The sequence below is a fragment of the Gymnodraco acuticeps genome, unplaced genomic scaffold, assembly GCF_902827175.1.
Source record: "Gymnodraco acuticeps unplaced genomic scaffold, fGymAcu1.1, whole genome shotgun sequence".
Classification (NCBI taxonomy): Eukaryota; Metazoa; Chordata; class Actinopteri; order Perciformes; family Bathydraconidae; genus Gymnodraco; species Gymnodraco acuticeps.
In genome coordinates, this window is record NW_022991738.1 from 192,775 (window position 1) to 206,413 (window position 13,639).

Sequence of the window (13,639 nt, forward strand, 5' to 3'; positions counted from 1 at the left end):
GGCGTATTAAGGAGACTCTGTTTGGTTGGTTGTAGAGTGGCAAGGGGGCGTTATGTATGAATGCAGCATAAGTGCTCGAGTTGACTGCCTGAACTAGCTCGCAGGCTTCGCCCCATTTTAGCCACATCATGTACAATTCAACTACTCCAATAACAGCTCATCACAGTTCATACGTAACAGATATTGTGATAGCAGCCATGTGGGAGATGGCACCGTAGAATCATAACATTTCAGATTTGCCAGATTTAGGACGATCTGGCAGAAATGTTTCCTAGAAAACTTTGTGGCTCGATTCATTTGGGGCTAAAATTGGACTTCAATGTCTGCTTGACTTGAGTGTTTTAATGCCCTAACCTCAGATATGATTTAAGGTAGGGCTACCTTGTAAATAACCTTGGTGTTTTTTAATGAATGTATTTTTTGGGCCTTTGGCCTTTGTTTAGAGAATGACAGTGTTGGGATGACACATGGAAAGGCGCTGCAGGTCGGATTCGAAATCTGCTTCCGCCGTAGCAGACACTGGGCCCCAGTACAAAAACAAAATGTGTTAGACAAAATGTACAACAACCACCAGATGGGCTGCCGTGTAACTCAGTGGTTAGAGCTGGCGGCCCATCTGGTTGGTGTGTGTGTGTGTGTGTGTGTGTGTGTGTGTGTGTGTGTGTGTGTGTGTGTGTGTGTGTGTGTGTGTGTGTGTGTGTGTGTGTGTGTGTGTGTGTGTGTGTGTGTGTGTGTGTGTGTGTGTGTGTGTGTGTGTGTGTGTGTGTGTGTGTGTGTGTGTGTGTGTGTGTGTGTGTGTGTGTGTGTGTGTGTGTGTGTGCGTGCCTTAACATTTGATCATATATCTATTCACATTGCTTATAACCATGTCAAAAGCCCACTTAAAAGTCACCTATTATGTCAAATCCACTTTTCCATGTCTTTTAAACATGTGTCCCCTCTGTGGAAAGATATTCTGAAAGTTTCAGGAAAAAAGATTCTCTCACTTTTTTTCCTGATCCATTTATATAAAAACATGTCTGAAATTGAGCTGATCAGATTTTGGACACTTAATGATGTCGTAACGATTTTTTGGCTTGTGTAACCATTAGCCAATCAGCAAGCAAGGTAAACCCCCCCACCTTATCACCTGATTCTCCTCCTAGAGCACCATTGTGTTCTTTTTAACCAAATATCTCTCAGAGGGGCGTGGGGAGGGGCTCCTTATTTCCATCCACAGTAAAGTAACAGACAGAGAATCAGCACTTTGGAAACAGGGCTGAAACAGAGGGGTTTATGGGATGCTTCAATGCAGGATGTGTTTGGTATTTCAAGCCAAACACTTCAGAGACATGTTTGTATTTATCTGAGACCTATAATATATTGATGAAAAACAGTATAATAGGAGACCTTTACGTTTTGGCCAGGGGGAGATTCTTAAGGGGCCTTAAGGATTTTACTTTGAGCTGTTTTCCACTCCTTTATGTTCAAAAGGATTTATGGTGACAACCGTTGTTATTTGGAACCTGTGACACGTCCCTCTGCTCTCCTGAAAAACGAAAGCAAAACAAACCACACTTTTTTTTCTTTATTCAAAGCAAATAAATACCCCGATTTCCTCAAACCGCTGAAATCTGTGGCAAAATATTGGGAACATAAAGAGGTTTCAGAAAAATGATATGAATGGCAGTATGGCAGTACCAACACATACGTTCTTGTCTGTAGACAGGCTGACCGTGAAGACTGACATCATTTGAATTGTTATTTCTCTCTATGAAGTTTCCAGAGCAAAAATCATTACTGAGGCCACAGAGGTTGCTGTTATAGCTCTGTGGATATGCCTTCCTGCTGAGCATCCATATGTACATATCACACTGAAAATACACTCCAATTCCAAAAACAATTCAAGAACATATGGAAAGTACTTCTAGAGGATGTTGCTTCTCGCGTATCATTATAGGTCAAATGGTTTGCAAATTAGAGAGGAATGCCAACAATAACACAGAAATATGTTTGATATAAAGTTCCTTGACTGTCTGGAATGAATTGTGGCCTATGGCATACAGAACATACTCATTGTCCAGAAATAACATGAGCACATACCAGGAAATATGGTGATGGGCTATATGTTTACGGAGCAGCAGTTGATTCGGGGTCAGTATAAGAGGGGGGATGAAATACTGTAGGAACCACAGACCACACATTGTCTGTATTATTACAATGTGTTTGTCTGTGCTAACTTTAGGTTCAAAACACCAAAGAAATGCAGCGTATTAACAGAATAATAAATATGTGTGGGTCATCATTTGAAAGAGTGTTTGAAAAGAGGACATTTATTTTCCAAGGAGACTGAAACTCAAAACTTACAAATAAAATAAAAACATATTTTCTTACTAACTTCTATTGGTTGGTTTTATCCAGGGCCACAGACTAGTGCTATTTTTAACATTTATATAATGATTTTTACTTTTTTGTTTGATTGCTAGTGTAATTAAACGGCCAACACACTTATTGGTGCTTGTAGTTCCAGACTCTAACTTTATAATAGAACTCACGTTTTTATCTTTAAAGGTCCCCTATTATGCAAAATGCATTTTTGATGTATTGTATACATAGATATGTAGATATTCCAGTTTCAAGCCATTTTTTGTACCCGATGATGGATCATAGTTATTGTATTTTTTATCAAAAGTGATTATAGACACAAGCAGAGCAAAGGTTTGCGGCAGCCAAACAGCAATGGCGAGATACTGATTGTTATCTTTTTGAAAATGCTTTATTTAGTGTTTTTAACATTATTACTCACCTAGTCCATTTGTTTAAGTGAAGGGAGATCTCTGAGGATTATTCATCTCCCACGGTTACATCCTCCTGAAAGATAAACAATGAAGGAATCCTAACCAGTCGTGACAAATGAATATAGTTCTACACTACTTCTACAAACTCCATCTTTTTGATCGAGAGAGCCCTAGTGGCAGATAATGAAATATTGTGCAGAAAAATATATTTCGTACTATGGGAAAACTCTCACCTTAAAGGCCATGTTGTAACTGTCCTGATGCTTCCAATCCTACCTTTCTTAGAGCACCTGAAGGACTGACAGCCTCAGCTTAAAGTTAGGAAATGTTATCAAGGGGAACATTTCACACTCAAAGCATGAGATGAACTGACTCCAAACCTCATTTTGCACACTTTTACTTAGAATTACAGCAATATGGCACCACTATTAATAATATTAGGAATAAGAAGGCAACGAAAACCAAATGTGTACAGTATATGACAAATATTTTATTTGAGATAATAATATAAATAATAATAATACATTTGATTTATATAGCACACTTTAAAGACAAACGTCATCTCAAGGTGCTTCACAAAGCTATAAGGAAAAATAAGTAAAAAGATATCTAAAGGAGCATATTGGATCAAATATGGCAATATAAAAAATAAAAGGTTAAGAGCATAAAAGGTTTAAAAATAAATAAAGTAAAGGACAGTCAGTACAATGCGGTGTGGAACAGGTGGGTCTTGAGGCATTTCCTAAAAACTGAGAGTGATGCCGAGGTCCGTATGTTCTCTGGAAGCTGATTCCACAGACCCAGGGAGATTGTTATTTTCTTTATCTTTCTTTCTTCTTTTTTTCTTTCTTCGCAATGTACCTGTGCTGATTTTAACGTGAATTAAAGGAAGAGAAAAAAGGTTTTAAACTATTTAAACTTTGGAAAAAAACATGTTTTGTAACTCAGATTTTCAAACAGTACAACCTCAGTTGATTTGAGATACTTGTCGCTGACATTGAATTCACCAATATATGTATCTTAGTATTATTAGTCCCTTTGAATTCCCTTCCATCATCATCATCATCATCATCATCATCATCATCATCATCATCATCATCATCATCATTTGCATGACCATCATCATCATCATTGTCATCATCACACCTGCATCAGATCTGACTCCCAGGTGAGAGGCCATGATGGATTGGGGAACACTGTATGTTTGTGAAGTCTCTTTGATGCTCTCACCTGCACTTTGACAAACAGCTGATGTATACAATACAAGGAATAAGTAGAAGCACAAAATGAAGACATCAGTCCTTTTCAATTTGTATGACGATATCTGAAAACTTGAATGATAGTGGATAATGTAACTAAGTCAGTTGTTTTAACGTGCATTATCATGTTCATACAATCAATCAATGTTTATTTTTCATTTGTACAACAATTGTTAACACTCGTTAAACAATGTGTCTAACGTGACTCTTTGCAAACAAATCCTTCTTATACCTGATTTTCCTCAACTTTTGTTAAGGCAAAGACAAACTTTTGCTTCTAAGTTGAACCATTTTGTAATATGAGTGTAGAGCATTAAGTCCACAGTTTGTTCCACAAAAACCCTTCAAATACATACTTTATCTTTGTTGAATCTATCAGTAGGGTCATTCATGTTGTCTAACTGGTGGTATTGAATGTGTAGCCGGGCGCTCTGACGTGTCATCAGTTCATCAGGATAATGTGGCTCTGGTGACTCGGCTGCGTCCAGCAGACTTGTGGCTTGGCAGAATGGGGACATGCTGTAGAAATGCTACTTTGGCTTCAGAGCGAGGAGAAAATGTGTGTGGAATGAATGAAATCTCCTACTGCTGCCATAGACACACACTTGACAGGATTTCCCTTCAAGTGCTGAACAGGCTGCATTAGACTTAATGATTATTTATTGCGCTATGAGATGTATTTATGTGACCTCTGTGCATCATGTTACTCACAGAGATGATTTTTTCAGCTGGCCTGGTTTGGCCACAGGATGAAACAAGGCATTAATAGGCTCTCCCAGCGGTATTCCAGCCAGGATTACAGCTCTTTACCTGCCACAGCCATCCATTCCTTCATTTATTCGTTTTTCCACTGTTTTACTTTCATAATTCCGATACAGAGCTTCAGAAGCCAGTGTGTGCTTTGGGTCAAAGTCGGAATGTCTCAGTAACAGTGCACCTTACCCTTCGGGAAGCAGTGGTAGATGGGTAGGTTTTAGGTTCTGTCACACAGTGATGTCATTCTAAAACAACAGCGGAGCCACGCCGTGATTTATGAACTGTGGACAGTCTAATGTTTCTGAAGGCTGATGTGCATCAACGCTGAGATTCCACCTTCCTTCAAATACTTCGCAACAAGTGTTTCTCACAGTTTATTGCATTTCAACAACTTTTCTATTCGTTATGCTGCCACAAAATGGTCTCAAGGCTAGGGCGTCCATTACAGACGCTTGGGATGTGTCTGTAGGAGATGCACCAGGCTTTCAATGAACTCCAATGTTATCAGTCTTTAATAGATGCTCAGAGCAAAGGAACGTTTACAATGAGACATGAGAAAGTATGCTAAGGACAAGAGTTAGTGATGGTGTCAAACAGGAATTTCCCCTAAGGCGTTGATGTTTCTATCAAGTTTGAAACTAAAAGTCTATATATATGTACTTGAAATGTGAAGTCAGTAACTTCAATTATTTAACAAACGTAGTTATTTCAACCTCAACAACAGTCTCTTTTTTCTAACACTGAGTAGTTTTGTTGCGTAAAACTACCCGTAAACTTTTTTTGCCAAGATACTACATAAAGAACAGGAATTAGATCACAATATATGTTGTAGGATTTGTAATATTAGTTATGGCAAGACACTTCCACAACACAGTATAAGCACCAATAGACTTGTAAAAGAGACAGTCAGTCAACTATTTTTATTTTCCTTGTCAATTGTGTCACATACGTTAAGATGCATTTTTGGGGGGCGGGAAATGTGTTGCTGTTCGGAAATGTCGACCAGGTTGACAACATAAACTGGAAGTTCAGTCATGGGCACTATACTGTATTGTATTCCCCATTTATATTAGTTTTTGAACAATAATTGCTCATGGTCTCCTACTTCTGACATGTTTACGGATTAAAGCATCCAAAGCCAACTTAATGAGTTATTTTTTGCTTTGTCCCAACAGGAAGGCCGGCCTCATTCTCTCCCAGTTAGGAGAGCTCAACCCGTGGTGTAAGGGTCTTCTTCAGGAGCCGAAGATCGGCCTCCGCAGGATGTCCCTCAAGTTCCTGTCCTGCCGCTACACTGACACCAAGGCCTTCGGGCTGAACTGGTCTCACATGGGCCAAGACGTCCACAAGGCCTGCGACGAGCAGACGCTTACCGTCATGTACAACGACTACGGCGAGCCCAAGGAGCTGTGAAACTATTAAAGGTTTCTGTTGCAATGTGTACAGGAATATGGGAAATGTGTCAAACCCAACAAAGAAACAAATAGAATGCAGATTTTACATTTGTTTCCCTTAGCTTAATGTATGTATAGTGTCATAAGCACATTCTTAAAGGTCTCCTATTATACTGTTTTTCCTCACTATATTATAGGTCTCAGATATATACAAAACATGTCTCTGAAGTGTTCGGCTCTAATACAAAACAGATCACCCATTGCAGCATCCCATAATCCCCTCTGTTTCAGCCCTGTTTCCAAAGTGCTGATTCTCTGTCTGTTACTTTAGATGGAAATAAGGAGCCCCTCCCCACGCCCCTCTGATGAGATATTTGGTTACAAAGAACACAATGGTGCTCTAGGAGGAGATGCAGGTGATAAGGTGGGGGGGGGGGGGGTTACCTTGGTTGCTGATTGGCTAATGGTTACACAAGACAAAACATCGTTATGACATCATACAGTGGCCAAAATGTGATCATCTCATTTTCAGACAGGTTTTTATATAAATGGATCAAAAAGTGAGCGAATCTATTTCCTGTAACTTTCAGAATGTCTTTACACAGAGGGGACACATGTTTATGTAGAAGAGACATGAACAAGTGGATTTTGCATAATAGGTGACCTTTAATATAATTTGAAATGCCAAATGTTATATTTAGCTTTACCACATTATCAAAGTCTAATCAGAGCTTCAAGATAGATACATTCACCTAAATATCTGTGGCTCTTTTGATCCAGACAGCTCTCTGAATTCTATTCTTCCCTTGCAATGATAAAGTGAAATATAATGCAAACTTGACACATCTGCAGATGCTTCATAAAGAAGACCCCTTTGTTTCATTGCTTAGTAAGTTAAAGGCAGAATACAGAAACATTCCATGTCACAATGAAATGTAATCTCATTGGGGAGCCAACCTAGAGTTCTACATTAAATGCATTTATCTTAGATAAACTAAACGTAACACCTTGCATTTTATTTCACTGTATTTCTTTGTTGGATTGAACAATCTTCATTTAAAAAAGGGATATATAAAGAGGGCACATTCTTTTTTAATCTTTGTTGGAATAAATCTGTCATCTTGATGGTGTAGTCAATATTGTGAAGCGCAATTTCCTTTGGGTTCTTTATATTCAGTCAGAAATGAAAAGGTCAGATCTGTGTTTTAAAGGGTAATACAGCAGTTCCTTTTCTCGTAAAATGTACATGAAAATGGATCCAGCTTCTATTGTAGCTTCGGTTTCATTGGTACATCCTGAACATCGTTAATATTTTGAAGCTTCTGATGCTTGTCGTAATTATGAATAACTGCAACACACGCAGCAAGTGAACACATGGGCTGAACCATCATGTGTGCCAGCTATGATTTGGTATTGGTGGCTGTATGTTGTATACATACTTTAAATTAAGTCAGCCTCATGAGCTAGTACCCACAAGTCTTGTTTTGATATTCTCACACATTGAAAAGGGAATGCTGTGCAACGTTTTAAGGAAATGCCAGTATTTTAGAAGGTTATCCATGTTTCTGTAAGAAAAGTGAGGTGGCATTAAAGCAGATAAAGAGATTTTACAAGAAAAGTAAAAGAAAGATAAGAGATAATTGTCAGCAGGAAGTTATTTTAGTATGAAAACTAACCTTGTACATAACATTATCATAACGTTTTTGTGATGTATCCTTCTGAATGTAGTATTGCTAGTTTGCATTTAAAGTTAAAGCTGCTTTCAAAAGAGTTTTACTAAATAACAGGCACAAACATCAGCTTTGTTTCTCCACATGTTCAATAAAACCTTTGCTTTTATCGTTTTCACATCATTCAAAGTAAGAGAGATTTATCTGTCATCTCTACTAAAACTGTTTGTTTCTTGTGAGTATATTTTAACTTTAGTTTCTATTTGTTATGTTCTTATTTTATTTGTGTGCAGTGGCCATGTTGGAGATCGATGTCAACAAATGTATATTAGTTGCTGATTTTTAACAAATCTCATATGTGAATACTAAAATGGACACTTGTAGATTTTTGTATAGGCAGCAAAGTATTTCATAAATGCATCACATAACGCAGTACAGTGTTTTTTCTTCTGTATATAAATGTATAACATTTTACGTGTGCTTTAGTAGATACAATATTGTATGGTCATATCTGCTGTGTAGCTTACTAATTGGGTTAATCCACTTGGTGCAGTTGTGATGTAAAATGTAACAGGCTTTACTTTCTTTGCTGAAATTGGATTGGACCTTTGTAATAACCTGTGATTGGTTCATTAAAGAACTACGAAATGACATTCTGTCGTAGAAAAGTGGGACATTTGACAAACTTATTAAGTGGAATATTAAGGCTCTTGACCCTTGTGAAACATGTAAACCAATCATATACTATCTGCATGATTTTATTCTGTCTAAACTGTCTTTGGCCATCATAAACTTTTTTCACCTTGATCTTTGCTACTTCAAAGAACAATAAAGAATATATTATGAAACGTGGCTGTATTGATATTCTTAAAATCATCAGATGTCTGAACAAATCATAAAACAACACACAAAAGAAGAATATGCTTGTAAATGTTAAAATCCCCTGAAAAAGACCGGTTTTGAGGCTACGTGTGGGTTGTTACCAAAGCTTTATTTAAAAATATTTTCTCCGTTTTTAGACTTTGACCATAAAATAGCCATCTTTTTGCCAGAGGGCACTCCTCTGGCAAAAAGATGGCTATTTTATGTTCACATTCTTGGACCTTTCTTCTGTTTTGAATGTGTGTGTGTCCCCACCAAAGAGCGCCTTCTTTCTACGTGTTTGAACTTCAGAGCACTGTGGATCTTTTTTTTCAAAATAGTTTGGAACTTGGCTCAAAATATCACAGGCGTGAAATGCATTCTGGGGTACTTGGCTACCTGAAGTCCAAACAAGTAAGCAGGACTACTTCCAGTCATTCGGACTGTTGCTACTTGGCTAGATGCAGACGTTGAACTTGGGGGTGAGGACGTTTCACAAATTGACCAGAACACAAGTGCAGAGAGGATGCAGATTGAGGAAAGCTTCTGTATGACAAGTCATGTCAAGTTTCTTTAGCAGTAGGAACTGGAAAGGGTATACAAGGCAAGGCAAGTTTATTTATATAGCACTTTTCAACACAAGGCAATTCAAAGTGCTTTACAAAAAATGAAAGACATTAAGAAAAGGGCATTTAAAATCAGTCATTAAAAAGAAAAGATAATAAAATAAACATTAAAATAAAAAATACAGGTTGTTGTTGTTGTTGTTACTGCCTGGGTCACATGGGGATGAGAACTCAGACTTTGAGCAGCAGGTGTGTCAAAGTACTGAATTAATTCCATAATGGTAATATAAACTGATCCTCTTCCAACATACTGGCTGACTTTTTTTTCATGGCTGTGATTAGCAGCTCCTTAGCTCGCCCTTTCGGTCGGTCGGTGTGTCCGCAAACACATTCTCACTCTGGCAGCCACAGTCTGTGCCGTAGGACAGGGGTGTCCCAACTGTTTCCACTGAGGGCCACATAAAGAAAAAAATACGAAGGCCAGGGCCCCTCATAGAGGTGAGTTATGGGTATTGCCTCATAAGTTAAGTTATAAGGAAGCAAAATCAATCAAATGTAGGTAAATGATGGTTGATATTTGACAATGCTTTAAGAAAAGAACAGCCTACATCACACATTTCCATAGAGTTTCCTTTATTTTGTTCGCAGCTCATTCCTTAAAACGGATTGCTTATAATAAGGGGGAAATAGGAAGGATGTATTTCAAGCCTGATTTGTTGGAACATCTTTTCAACTTTAATTGACGGAATATATTTGAGAATTGGTTCTATTAACACATGAATACTGTGTACTTTACATAAGACAAGCACACGTTTCTGGTATGGGCCATATTCATTCATACTTTCAGCATTTGCTGCGGGCCAATTAAAAGTGGGCAACGGGGCCGCATTCGGCCCCCAGGCCGTAGTTTGGTCACCCCTGCCCTAGGAGTATGGAATTGGGCACAGTCAGAGTTAGTGAATGTGTGGGTGTCAAGTGGAAACCCCCAGTTCTGAAAAGACATTGAAAGTTCGCTTGACATGCATACATGTTTCACTGGTTGAAAAAACAAGTCAGATTGTGTAGTGTCTATGAGGAAAAGTTCTACTTATCACTTCATATATTACCTTAGTAATCATTTTCCTTACAAGTTTATGGTCCAAATCGCTAGTTGTATGTGTTGTTTAGTATAACATGATGTTCAGTTAATGATGGTTCCATTTAGTCCAAAAATAGGTGTTATAGCAATGCATGCTTTACATGCATTGCTACCGTGTGAATCACTGGTCTACCACACAGTATTTTGGCAACAAAAGAAAAATGGCGTAAATTGGTAACTATGTTCACTTCTTATACAATACAGTTTAGAAACATGAATTATGGGAAGCGTAGTATACAGAAATATTTGCCCTATAAACAGATCTCTGATCACAACCAATGACATTTTATTGAAACTGTAAGCATTCTGGTTTTTACTATGTTTTTTTTATAGTATTTCACATTCTGAAATTATTGATCTAGTATACGAGCTTCGTAAAAATGTGGCCTACTTGGAATTTGTAAATGAAAATCATGTGGAAATCAGTCCACTGTAGGGCCAAGTCTAATTTCTGTAAGACAATGGATAATGTCCATGGTTGAACCATTACAGATATCCACATGTATCTGATCTCTGACGGCATTCTGCATATGAAACCAGACTAAGAGCCGAGAAACTTGTTTATTTGCTTCTCTAGATCAGATTCTAGGATCTATTAAAGTCCTTGAATTGGCAAAAGCCTGCAGAGAAAGGGAGGTTTACTGTTTTGTAAGCAATCCGTGACGCAGCATTTAAAACAAATACAATTTTTGGTCATTTGACATATTTTGTTCTTTCCATGCACATCTCTAACTAAGAAGGATAGTAAACACTGATAAGTTATTTTACAGTTGAGCCCATTATGAAATCTGAAAAGACTGTGTGTGTGTGTGTGTGTGTGTGTGTGTGTGTGTGTGTGTGTGTGTGTGTGTGTGTGTGTGTGTGTGTGTGTGTGTGTGTGTGTGTGTGTGTGTGTGTGTGTGTGTGTGTGTGTGAACTGTGGAGTCAGCCACATTTTATTATAACATATCATTTGTAGATGGTAAGAAAGAACCCACAATAGACACATCCTGTGTGAACAACCGTAACCCGAATCAACAGAGACATTATTAGGGTCGATATAAAGTTGCTATTTATTTAATATACAGTATAAAGGACTGTAGAATATCACAACGAACATGATTACACTTGTATAGATACAATATGGGGTTCCTTATCTGGCTAATGGATACCAGAAGCTAACATGCAAGCAGCAGAGATGTTTGAAGGCTGTGTTGAGCCAAACTTAAACCCAAGCTCCCAAGTCTATGTAGTTTATCCACCATTGTGCCACCTCCAACACTTTTTTAGATTGGAAAGTCAATATCTGACTTCCAGCTTTGGATGTAATTATTTACAATCAGTAGACCTAATTTAGGATATTTCTTTTTGTAAATTCAACTGAAAAATGAATAGAGGTTTGGGAAGACCTGTGTAAATGCTGAATATAATGTGTGTCACTGGATCTGTGATATAAATAGTGTTGACGTGTGACTAGTATGTGATCCATTAGATGAAAATATATTAGTCTATACATGTTAGTCTTTACAGATGTGTATCCTTTCACATTCCTAAAGCATCTGGTAATGAGGTTGAAACTAATTTAAGTATGTGGGAGGTTTTGTTTTGTTCTGCTATGAGGACAATGGGGATTAGGTTGTTCTTTTGTATAGTAAACTTGTAAAATAATGACCAGGCAACCTTTTTTTCTTTGTCCACTTTCACTTAACTTGTTCTCATTTGTTTTTGAATAGCCATCAGACAACTTGCAACATCTGAATTGTTTTCAGTATAATTTAGAAGTTTGGTTCTTTAATTCCATGGAATGCTAATGTTTTTTCTAACTGGATGCTACAGTAAACACAGTTAGTAGCAGTAGCCCTTACAGTAAGGGCTTTGCATGTCCTGAAATATTCTTCAGGCACAGCCAGTTCTTTTGGGTTCTTTATCCTGTCACTAATCAAGTCCAGAAAAGCACTTGAATCCATTTACAATAGTGATTTGATGCAATTATGATGAGCTTTTTTGTTGTGCAGCTGCATTTTAACCCTATTTCAACTGGACCTCAGTGTTTTCTGTTAGGCTCTCATTTCAACATTGAATATAGTTTTAACATTTGAATACAATAAAAAAATAAACATACACAGCAGTAAATATGAACCTTAACTTAAAAAAAGAAAACAATATATTCACGATGTGCTAAAGAAGAATTACATTTTTTAAACCAACATGACTCATGTGATGCTTTTTAACAGCGAGATCACTTAAAAAAATATAAAATAAAAAAATAAGCCATTCATTTAATGAAGTCTGACTTCAGCTGCGTTCTTTGCATTACAAATGTTTCAAAAAATGTAATACTTGTTGTTGGTTTGTTGCGGTGTATAGTCTGTGGTTTGACTGTGTAACACAAGTTCAGCCACTTTCATCCCTACATCTTATTGCATTCCTCCTCCTCCTCCTCCTCCTCCTCCTCCTCCTCCTCCTCCTCCTCCTCCTCCTCCTCCTCCTCCTCCTCCTCCGGCTCCTCCTCCTCCTCCTCCTCCTCCTCCTCCTCCTCCTCCTCCTCCTCCTCCTCCTCCTCCTCCGGCTCCTCCTCCTCCTCCTCCGGCTCCTCCTCCTCCTCCTCCTCCTCCTCCTCCTCCTCCTCCTCCTCCTCCTCCTTCCAAGTGCTTGGCTTTGCTCTTATTCTCCTCGGCGTCCGGATCACGGCAAGTGCACTCATCCTGGTTGCAGTCCGCCCCAAACTGAATGACCTGTCAATAAACAAGCACAACATTCAGCGCGTGGCTTCCCGGAGCCACCATACATCTTTCAATCTGTGGCTGAATTCAAACAAAAACACAAGACTAGTGCAGATGTCTTTTTTAATGGATGACTAAACTAAGAAAACCTACAGTCCATTTGGTCGTTTACCCCGGTTAGGACTGATTGAGACGCTCTTTGATCAAATCCGTTAAGAGATGTGCACATATATGGTCTATTCCAGTGTAAGAAGGTGGGAAAATGCCTTAAAAAGAAGGATTAAAAACAGCAGGACAAGAGGAAATATTACATCAGGACAGAAAAAGCAGCGTCACTGAAAAATGCACTGGTTGAGGAGGCTTCCCAAAAGGGTTGTTACATTTCAACTGGAGCAAATAGTTCGACTTTGAATGGCAAAAACAGACAATAAAAAGCAAATTTTCTTGAACTGACTTAGCAGCTAGTGAACCACCCCCCCCCCCCCCCCCACCCACTCCTGCAGGGTGTTTGCGCTG

The 13,639-nt window shown here is 38.4% G+C and overlaps 1 protein-coding gene across 1 annotated transcript in view; it reads left to right on the plus strand.

Moving 5' to 3' along the window:
- Positions 1 to 8,704, plus strand: part of LOC117534853 (astrotactin-1-like) — a gene marked incomplete at its 5' end in the record, with an annotated part of 199,965 nt that extends 191,261 nt beyond the window's left edge. Inside the window, 1 exon segment of the mRNA XM_034199104.1 lies at positions 5,968 to 8,704. Coding sequence (XP_034054995.1) covers positions 5,968 to 6,205 — 238 coding nt within the window.
- Between the last annotated feature and the right edge of the window lie 4,935 nt (positions 8,705 to 13,639).